Source organism: Eulemur rufifrons, chromosome 1, assembly GCF_041146395.1.
Source record: "Eulemur rufifrons isolate Redbay chromosome 1, OSU_ERuf_1, whole genome shotgun sequence".
In the NCBI taxonomy this organism is placed as follows: domain Eukaryota; kingdom Metazoa; phylum Chordata; class Mammalia; order Primates; family Lemuridae; genus Eulemur; species Eulemur rufifrons.
In genome coordinates, this window is record NC_090983.1 from 7,006,262 (window position 1) to 7,016,123 (window position 9,862).

A 9,862-nucleotide genomic window follows, 5' to 3' on the forward strand; every position below is an offset into this window, starting at 1 on the left:
TCTGCCTGCTGGGCTCTCCTCTGCTCTCCCTCCACCAGGGCTGGGGGCAGGGAGCGGGCCAAAGAGAAGCCCCGACACCCTCGGGGAGGGCTGCCCCTAGGTAGGGGCTGGACGTAGGACGAGGAAGGCCCTACCGCAGGTGCGCTGGGCGCCAGGCACGGCGCGGCGGACAGGGGCCACTACAGGCGGCGCCCTAGCCCTTCGGAGGAGCCTCCGGGGCGGTGGTCCAGTCCCGTGGGCTCAGCCTGGGACGGCCGCGCCTCCTTCGCTCCGGCTTCAGCCCTTCCCGGAGGGCTGGTGGGCGGCTCGAGTCGGGGCGCGGGATCGAAGGGGACCCCTCCCGGGAGGAGAGGCTGCTCCGGAGTCCCGACCGGAGCCCATGCACGACCCTCGGGAGCGTGTCCGCGCTGCCGCCGCGCTGCCAGGTAGCCCGGAGGAACGCAGGCAGAAGGAGGGGGCGCGGGGCCGGCGGAGGAGGGTGGAGCCGCCGGCGCGCCCCCTCCCTCGAGCCGGCGGGCGGCGCGGCGCGGCGGCAGAGGAGGCGGCGGGCGCACCGGGAGAGCGGTCGCCGCGCCGCTGCACTCCGGCCCCAGGCCCCGGCTCGGGCCCGACCCGCTCTGTCCCCGCGCAGCCCCGGCGCGCACCTGCGGGGTAAGTGTCGGCCGAGTTCGCAGCTGCCACGGCCACCACCGCGGCCACCTCCGCCACCGCCGCGGCCGCCGCGCCGAGCCTCCTGGCTTTGTCTGCGTCCTCGCGGCTGCGGCTCCGGCTGCGGCTGCGGCTCCCGGGCTCGGCTCTCGGGCTTCGCGGACTGCGCGGCGGGGCGCCAGGGCTCGAGTGCGCCCAGCCAGCTCGCGCACCCCCGGGGGTGAAACTTCGCCCAAGTTTGGGTTCCGGGGAGAACCTGTTGAAGCCGGGAGTGGCCTGCGGCGGGGACGGGGACGGGGACGGAACCGGTCTCGGAATCCCCGTCAGAGCCGTCGGGGTGGGGGTGTCTTCCCGACTCTGGGCCGATGGCGCGCGCCGCTGGGGAAGGGGCTGGTGGGCATTCGGGCTGCGGAGCAGAAGGAGCCAGGATGGGGCTAGGAGTGGTCCCGCGGACTTCCGCGAGGACAAAGTTTGGTTCTTTGGCCGCTTTGTTGAGCATCTCAGTCCAGTGCGGAGAGCGGGAAGCACTTCAGAGTCCGCATAGACGCGTTCCTGACCACACCTCCTTTCTCCTGCCTCGCTCTTTCCCCCTCCCCCACCCGGCCTTGGCTGTGGCTGGTCGCAGACAAGAAAGGCAAAGGCAAGAGAGACAGCCTTTTGGCGAAGGCCTACTACGTGCCAGGCCCTGTGGCCGGCGCCTCCTGTTTTATATCAGGGGCCTCCCAACTCTGCGGCCGGCACGTGTGTGCAGGGAACTGGGGGGCAGGAAAGGACTCCACTGTGCATGCCGGGGCGAGGCAGCCGCGCTGAGCTTTCCCCTTCCCTCATTCGCGGAGTGGGGAGGCCTGGGCCCGCGGTTGGGGGCTCTGCCCCTGGGCCCAGCCCCGCCTCGCCGTGCTTGTGGGCCCCGTCGGGCTGCGGGCCTCTCTGAGCTTGCCTCTGTCCTTCCCGCAGCTGCGGCCCGGGGGCCATGCGGAGGCCCGCGAGGAGGCCGGCGGCCAGGTGCATCTTGTAGCGGCGGTAACCGAGGGGCGCCATGGAGGCCCCATATTCGATGACAGCGCACTATGACGAGTTCCAGGAGGTCAAGTACGTGAGCAGGTGCGGCGCCGGGGGTGCGCGAGGAGCGTCGCTGCCTCCCGGCTTCCCGTTGAGCGCGGGGCGCAGCGCCTCTGGGGCCCGGGCCGGGCTGCCACGCTGGAACCGGCGCGAGGTGTGCCTATTGTCGGGGCTGGTGTTCGCCGCCGGCCTCTGCGCCATCCTGGCGGCCATGCTGGCGCTCAAGTACCTGGGCCCCGGCGCGGCGGGCGGCGGCGGCGCCTGTCCCGAGGGCTGCCCGGAGCGCAAGGCCTTTGCGCGCGCCGCGCGCTTCCTGTCCGCCAACCTGGACGCCAGCATCGACCCGTGCCAGGACTTCTACTCTTTCGCGTGCGGCGGCTGGCTGCGGCGCCACGCCATCCCCGACGACAAGCTCACCTATGGCACCATCGCGGCCATCGGCGAGCAGAACGAGGAGAGGCTGCGGCGCCTGCTGGCGCGGCCCGGGGGTGGCCCGGGCGGCTCGGCCCAGCGCAAGGTGCGCGCCTTCTTCCGCTCGTGCCTAGACATGCGGGAGATCGAGCGGCTCGGCCCGGGGCCCATGCTGGAGGTCATCGAGGACTGCGGGGGCTGGGACCTGGGCGGGGCGCCGGAGCATCCAGGGGCTGCGGCGCGCTGGGATCTCAACCGGCTGCTGTACAAGGCGCAGGGCGTGTACAGCGCGGCCGCACTCTTCTCACTCACTGTCAGCCTGGACGACAGGAATTCCTCGCGCTATGTCATCCGCGTGAGTGCGTCTCCCCGAGCACCCTGCAGGCAGCTGCGGACTCAGGGCGCTCTTGCCCAGCCTGCAGGGTCCCCTTGCCCCAGACGCTGGTGCAGAAGGGGAGGGGAGAGGAAAGGAGGGGAGCACGCAGGGGCAGAACGCGGGAGGAGGGCGCGAGTAATTTCCCTTGGGTAATTGCAGTGTTTAGCGGAGCCACGGGAGCCGCAATTTCCCAGGCCTCTGGCAGGCGGTCAGAGCGGGAGGGATGTACTGAGGGGCTGGGGCTACAGCTCTGTGGGGCTGGGGCTGCCAGAGATGCCAGGGGTCCCAATTCTCAGCTCCAGGCCCCGCGAGTTCCCCACACAGGTGGGGAAAGTGCAGGCTTACAGGGGGAAGGATTGGGGGCTGGGCTCTGCCGTGGTGCCCCCAGGCTGGGACTGGCAGCCATCAGGGCTTTGTCCAGCTTGTCTGGGTGGAGCCAGGGGCTGGTGTCTGCGTGCTCCTGGGGGTTGTGACAGTAGATGTCTGGCACACCCTGTGTTTGAGCATTTGGGGGATGCAGTCTCTCCGGGGAGCTGGCATGTTTATCCCTGGTCCCTCTCTCCCTCCCCAGATAGACCAGGACGGGCTCACCCTGCCAGAGAGGACCTTGTACCTAGCTCAGGACGAAGAAAGTGAGAAGGTGCTGGGCCATGGGATGGGGTTGCAGGGAATGCCTGGGGCCCTGGGAGGGGTAGACCCGGGCTGGCCTGTCCCCCACCCTGGAGGAGCCCCCTTTCCCAGTGCAGGTCCTGGCAGCATACAGGGTGTTCATGGAGCGTGTGCTCAGCCTCCTGGGTGCCGATGCGGTGGAGCAGAAGGCCCGGGAGATCCTGCAGCTGGAGCAGCGGCTGGCCAATGTGAGCAGGCGGGGGCAGGGTGGGGGATGCCACGGGCTGGGGGAGGGGACCATGGGGCAGGGCTGGATCCATTCTGCTCTCCACCTCCAGATCACCGTGTCAGAGTATGATGACCTCCGTCGAGACGTCAGCTCCATGTACAACAAGGTGACGCTGGGGCAGCTGCAGAAGATCACCCCCCATGTGAGTGTGGCCCAGTCCTGGCGGGCAGAGTGAGGGCGGTGCTGATTCTGGGACCACCGGCTCACCTCTCCCCAGAGAGGGGCAAGGCTTTCCCTATCCACAGGCTCCTGTGTCCCCTTGTTGCCTCTCCCTGACCCCCTCCCTATCCTCTCTGGCCCCTGCCGCTTCCAGCCTCACTGTCCCTGCCCTTGGCCCCACAGCTGCGGTGGAAGTGGCTGTTGGACCAGATCTTCCAGGAGGACTTCTCAGAGGACGAGGAGGTGGTGCTCTTGGCCACAGACTACATGCAGCAGGTGTCCCAGCTCATTCGCTCCACACCCCGCAGGTACGGCTGCAGGTCAGCCACCCTGCCCACTGCCCGAGGCCCCGCCCCTGCGCCCTTGACCTGGGTGAGCTTTGAGTTTCCAGCTCACGTCTGTCCAGCTGCCACACTGGCGAGGCAGGCAGGGCCGCCGAGATAGGAGTCCAGAGCCCTGGGTTCACGTCCTGACTCTCCCACCTGCTCTGTGGGCCCCTGGGCAGGGCCTGAGCTTCTGGAGCTGCAGCTCACCTGGGGATAGCTAGAGAGGGAAAGTGTGGCCACAACTCTGCTGTCCCAGGGCTTCCCTGGGGAGAGCCTCCTGGTCTCTGCCCCCTTGGGGAGGAAACGAGGCCTCTCCAGGCCAGCTCTGAGGTTGGTCACCCCCAAGTGCCCAGTGTCCCTCCTCATAGCATGTGAGCAAACGATAATGACCTATCACCAGCAGGGGCTGTTGTCAGTAGCAAGAGTGTCCTGCTGTGTGACTGGGACTCAGGACACTCCAGGGTCAGCCTCTACACACCCGAAATGATCTCTTCCCCTTCTTTGTGGGAGCTGTGTGGGTGCTGGGTCCAGCCCCAGCTGGGGGGATAGGGTGGGGTGGGAGGTGCCCTTGGGTGGCCCATATGCATGTCTGGACACCCACCTGCTTCACATGGCCCCCAGGATCCTGCACAACTACCTGGTGTGGCGCGTGGTGGTGGTCCTGAGTGAGCACCTGTCCCCACCATTCCGTGAGGCACTGCACGAGCTGGCACGTGAGATGGAGGGTAGCGACAAGCCGCAGGAGCTGGCCCGGGTCTGCCTGGGCCAGGCCAACCGCCACTTTGGCATGGCACTTGGTGCCCTCTTTGTACATGAGCACTTCTCAGCTGCCAGCAAAGCCAAGGTGGGCAGTCCTGGGTTTAGGTGGGGGTGCAGGTGCCGAACTGAGTGTGGAGCCCTTCTGTGGCCTTGGTCCGAGTGTGGGGAGTCCCTACATTCCCCCTGCAGTCAGTTGACCCGGCTTAGGGCTCAGTCCTCTCTGCTCCTCACCAGGCCTCCTCCTCCAGGAAGCCAGCCTGGTCTGTCAGCCGTAGGTGGCCCTCCATGCCAAGCCTTCTCAGCCATGCTCAGGAGGCCTGGTCCGAGCGATGTCCGTGGTCACTGCTGCAGCAGTTGCCCCTTCCAGATAGGGAGCTTATTGTCGAGGGTGCAGGTCCTGGATCCCCACCTCCAAGGTCTCCCCTTGGTGCTCAGCACCAAGCCCTGAGCTTAGAAGTGGTGGGGAAGGACAGGGATTCCCCTCATGCCAGGAGCTGGGGGCCCAGAGTGAAAGCCTGCTTGGTCAACCCTTGCTCCCTGCCCCCTGGCCCGCAGGTGCAGCAGCTGGTGGAAGACATCAAGTACATCTTGGGCCAGCGCCTGGAGGAGCTGGACTGGATGGACGCTGAGACCAAGGCGGCTGCTCGGGCCAAGGTGAGCTGGGTCCTCATCCCATCTGTTGGTTCCATGCACATTTACTGAGTGCCTACTGTGTGCCAGTGAAAGAGAACAAAAGCGCTGGGTGCAGCGGCTCATGCCTGTAGTCCCAGTAACTCAGGAGGCTGAGGTGGGAGGATCGCTTGAGCCCAGGAGTTTGAGGCTGCAGTGAGCTATGATCATGCCACTGTCCTCCAGCCTGGCTGAGAGAGCGAGGCCCTGTCTCAAAAAACAAAAACAAAAGGACAAAGATGTCTTCATGGAGGAGACGTTACCCAGCCAGCCTCCCCCGCCTTGACGCCCACACCCAGGCTGCCCTGGCACTACCCACCTTGGTAGTGGTGGGGGGCTGTCCTCCGAGGCTGCTGGCCACTCTCACCCAGCCCCTGGCCCGCAGCTCCAGTACATGATGGTGATGGTCGGCTACCCGGACTTCCTGCTCAGACCCGAGGCCGTGGACAAGGAGTACGAGGTGGGCCCCGTCCCCGCCGGGCCAGCCTGACCCTCAGCTGATGGCGCCCACTGGGGCAGGCAGCCTGCACGGCCCAGCTGTGGCCCTGCTGTGTTGAGCCCTGCCCTGGCCTGGCGCTGACTGCCCGTCCCCCATGCAGTTTGAGGTCCACGAGAAGACCTACTTCAAGAACATCTTGAACAGTATCCGCTTCAGCATCCAGCTCTCAGTCAAGAAGATTCGGCAGGAGGTGGACAAGTCCACGTGGGTGCCTGACCCAGAGCTGGGGCCAGACGAGGGTCATGGGGAGAGGGCTCCTGTCTGAGGGCTGGGGCTGGAGGGCGAACTGCCTCATACCCTGTGGGTATGGGGGTGCAGGGACCTGCCCAGGGCATGGGGTCAGGGCCCAGCCCAGGGTGGCCCTGCTGTACTGTCAGGAGAGGGCTGTGCGTTGGCCACCACCGGGGTGGCCTTCAAGGAGGAGGCTAGGAGGTGAGGGTGGTGGGGGATGGAGTGTGCTCCCAGCTGAGCCCAGCCTTCCTCCCCAGGTGGCTGCTGCCCCCACAGGCGCTCAATGCCTACTATCTACCCAACAAGAACCAGATGGGTAAGGGGTGTGTCCCCACAGGGGTGGGGCCCGAACGTGGGTGAGTCTCCCAGTGACCGCGCCTTCCTTGCAGTATTCCCTGCTGGCATCCTGCAGCCCACCCTGTATGACCCTGACTTCCCACAGTGAGTACAGACCTTGCCCCGGAAGCCGCCATGCGGACTTGTCTGCTGGGTGCGTGAGTGTGCGGTGCAGCCCCAGCGGCCCCAGAACCTGGCTCAGTCATGGTGGCCGTGGATCCCGGTTCCTGTAGTCACACTTCATCCTTGGTTACTTAGAAAAATGTATAGGCTTTTTATTTTTTACTTTTCTTACTTCCTGGATTCTGGCCAGGCGTGGTGGCTCATGCCTGTAATCCTAGCACTCTGGGAGGCCGAGGCAGGAGGATCGCTCGAGGTCAGGAGTTCAAGACCAGCCTCAGCAAGAGCAAGACCCCCATCTGTACTAAAAACAGAAAGAAATTAGCTGTACAACTGAAATACATATAGAGAAAAAATTAGCTGGGCATGGTGGCGCATGCCTGTAGTCCCAGCTACTCGAGAGGCTGAGGCAGGAGGATTGCTGAGCCCAGGAGTTCGAGGTTGCTGTGAGCTAGGCTGACACCACGGCACTCTAGCCAGGGCAACAGAGCGAGACTCTGTCTCCAAAAAAAAAAAAAAAACCTGACACATTAACTTCCTGGGTTCTTCCTTCTTTGTTTGAGGCTTGGTTAGGTGTTTCAAAATGGAGTCACTGTAGTGATGGGACAGGAGGCCAGACCCCCCTGTGGGTGCCTCAGTTTCCCTCCTGTCTCCCTGAATCCCCGTTTCACTCCCCTGCCAGTTCTGGTAGATGTTATTTCCTGAAAGGCAGCGGGACAGGCACTGCTGGCCTCTCTCACATAGCTCACGAGGAAGCCAGGGCATGAGTGCCCCAGGACCACTCAGATGCCTCCGTGGCCTCCCTGTGCCACCTCCTGGCCTGGCTGGGGGCCCCTCAGGCCTGGGCCGCAGCGTGGGGCTCTTGGAGAGCTGTGATGGCTGAGGCCTGACGCTGCTACTGTGGCCCAGGTCTCTGAACTACGGGGGCATTGGCACCATCATTGGGCACGAGCTGACCCATGGCTACGACGACTGGGGTGAGGCTTGTTGGGGCCTGAGAGGGTGGCGGGGGAGGGGAGCATGCGCAGTGGGTGGAGGGAGGTGGGTGGAGGGGAGGGGTCTCTGGGGTGAGGGTCAGCCTCGGCCTGCTCGCTGCCCATAGGGGGCCAGTATGACCGCACCGGGAACCTGCTGCACTGGTGGACGGAGGCCTCCTACAGCCGCTTCCTGCGCAAGGCCGAGTGCATCGTCCACCTCTACGACAACTTCACTGTCTACAACCAGCGGGTGAGACCCCCCACACCGGCCCCAGTGCCCCTTGGGCCTCGCTGGCACGGACTAGGAGCATGAGGCACACCCATGTGCACGTCCATGAGCCCAAAGCCCAGCCCGTGTCCCTGCACACACACTCGGTCCCTGTGCACACTCACATGGGCACGTGACAAGTTCACACAGACTCACAGGCACGTGGGGGTGGGGGTGGGAGGAAGGTGGTTGGAGCCCTACTCAAACCCTCTGGGCGAGGGCAGGAGAGGGTGGGCAGGAGTTAGGGGCCGGGGCCCAGGAACGCCGCTGGAGGGAGGCCAGCCAGGCCCCAAGCAGCCCCTGACCTGCCCCCTGCCCGGCAGGTGAACGGGAAGCACACGCTTGGCGAGAACATCGCAGACATGGGCGGCCTCAAGCTTGCCTACTATGTGAGCCGCCCTGCCCGGCCCTCGGCCCTGCGGGAGAGGGGGGAGCTGATAAGGGCTCCAGAGGAGACAGCCGCTGCTCCCTGCCTGTCCTGCTGAGCTCTGGCCGGCGGGGGCAAGGCCTGCGCTGGGCACATGGTCCACGGGAAGAGGAAGGACTCGCAGGCCCCACATTCACAGGGAGAGCAGAGAGGGCTGCCTGGAGGGGGTGGCACCTGCCTGGGGTCAGGGACTCCACATGGTGGGTGGTGTGTAGAGCTGGACTGGCATCGGGGAGGGGCTGACCGAGTGGAGGGTGGAGAGGGGCAGTGCCCAGGGCAGGGTGGGCACAGAGCTCCATGCTGTCTGCGCCCCCAGGCCTACCAGAAGTGGGTGCGGGAGCACGGCCCAGAGCACCCGCTGCACCGGCTCAAGTACACGCACAACCAGCTCTTCTTCATTGCCTTTGCCCAGGTGGGCCGGGTGGGGGCTGGGCTGGGGGGTGGGGACACAGCATCCAGGCTTGGTCCCAGCCCTGCCTGAGCCAGGCTTCATGGCCAGACCCACGGGTCCAGCCTGTCTCCTGTCACCGTCCCCGCAGAGGTGGGCCCTGTGATTCTGGTGGGGCCTTAAGGCCTAGCGTGCCTGCTGGGGGGTCAGAGACGCCTGGCCTCATCTCCCCCTCTCCTCCCTTCCTTCCCCTCCCGGGCGCAGAACTGGTGCATCAAGCGGCGGTCACAGTCCATCTACCTGCAGGTGCTGACCGACAAGCACGCGCCTGAACACTACAGGTGTGCCCCCGCCTGCTGGGCCTCGTCCCCCCTCGTGTAGTGGGGGGTGGGAAGGGACAGAGTCAGCCCTGGCAGCTGGGTGGGTGTGCCTCCTGGGCCCACACTGCTCGGGTCTGTCCCCCACCCCAGGGTGCTGGGCAGCGTGTCCCAGTTCGAGGAGTTCGGCCGGGCCTTCCACTGTCCCAAGGACTCTCCCATGAACCCCGTGCACAAGTGCTCTGTGTGGTGAGCCCGCTGCCTGCCCGCACATCCCCGTCGCCCCGCACGCATCGCCTCCTGCCGGCTGCCGGGGCAGGCATGTACCCGGTGCCAGCCTCTCTGGGCGCCACCTGCCTCCCCAGTCCCTCCAGGACCTGACCCCCTGCTGGCCCTCGCTTCATGGGGGGCCTGGAGCAGGGGTGGGGTTGGGCTCTGGGGAGGTGGGGGGGCAGACGCTGGGGTCACCAGCCTGGGCTCTAGGGGGCCAGACCCCCTGCCGTGCTGGACTGTACAGGCCCCACCTTTGCTGTATTCTTGCTGCTGAGTCTGGTCAATAAATCGCCGTACTGTTGCCTTGGCCTCTTCAGGGGCTCCCAGGGCAGGCAGAGCTGGAGAGCGCCCTGTGCGGGAGGGCTCAGGTCTAGCACAGCTGGGACCCTAGAGGGCACCTCCTGGTCGCCCTGTCTCAGTCCCCTCCGTCCCACCTCCCTGGGCTCATCTGTCTTTTCCACCAACCTCCGATTCCTCCCTGGCCCAGCCTCCCTCCCCAAAGCTTTGCCCGGGGTTCACCCCCAGTTCAGCCTTGTGGTTCGGTGACCCGCATTCCAGGGTGATGCCGGGACTTATGTCCCCTGCATGTCTGAAGCAAGAGAAGCTGCTGTCATGTCTTAGCCAGGCCCCTGGCATTGGCTTCCCCTCTGGAAAGGGGGATTGTGGCCCACGGTTACATGGAGGTGGGGGCTGGCCGCCATGGCGTCTCAGCTTCCCTCCA

The 9,862-nt window shown here is 65.8% G+C and overlaps 1 protein-coding gene across 2 annotated transcripts; it reads left to right on the top strand.

Moving 5' to 3' along the window:
* Positions 1–534: 534 nt before the first annotated feature.
* On the top strand, positions 535–9,442 carry ECEL1 (endothelin converting enzyme like 1). Of its 2 annotated transcripts, none has more exons than XM_069466053.1 (18): positions 535–651; positions 1,603–2,473; positions 3,066–3,134; positions 3,241–3,351; positions 3,442–3,534; positions 3,735–3,859; positions 4,499–4,721; positions 5,192–5,290; positions 5,691–5,765; positions 5,905–6,008; positions 6,293–6,351; positions 6,425–6,476; positions 7,401–7,468; positions 7,594–7,718; positions 8,060–8,125; positions 8,480–8,575; positions 8,816–8,892; positions 9,022–9,442. In XM_069466053.1, exons 2-18 carry the CDS (start codon positions 1,685–1,687, stop codon positions 9,119–9,121), a joined length of 2,331 nt encoding a protein of 776 aa, XP_069322154.1. In that variant the 5' UTR covers positions 535–651; positions 1,603–1,684; the 3' UTR covers positions 9,122–9,442. The 2 variants fall into 2 exon arrangements, with proteins under 2 accessions (XP_069322154.1, XP_069322162.1); XM_069466061.1 differs by having other exon boundaries at positions 5,905–6,002.
* Positions 9,443–9,862: the final 420 nt, after the last annotated feature.

Excerpts from the sequence above, each read along its gene's own strand:
- ECEL1 (XM_069466053.1), top strand. The coding sequence starts at position 1,685 with ATGGAGGCCCCATATTCGATGACAGCGCACTATGACGAGTTCCAGGAG. Across the intron at positions 7,719-8,059 it reads TCACTGTCTACAACCAGCGG|GTGAACGGGAAGCACACGCT; the intron begins GTGAGACCCCCC and ends CCTGCCCGGCAG. Across the intron at positions 8,126-8,479 it reads GCCTCAAGCTTGCCTACTAT|GCCTACCAGAAGTGGGTGCG; the intron begins GTGAGCCGCCCT and ends CTGCGCCCCCAG.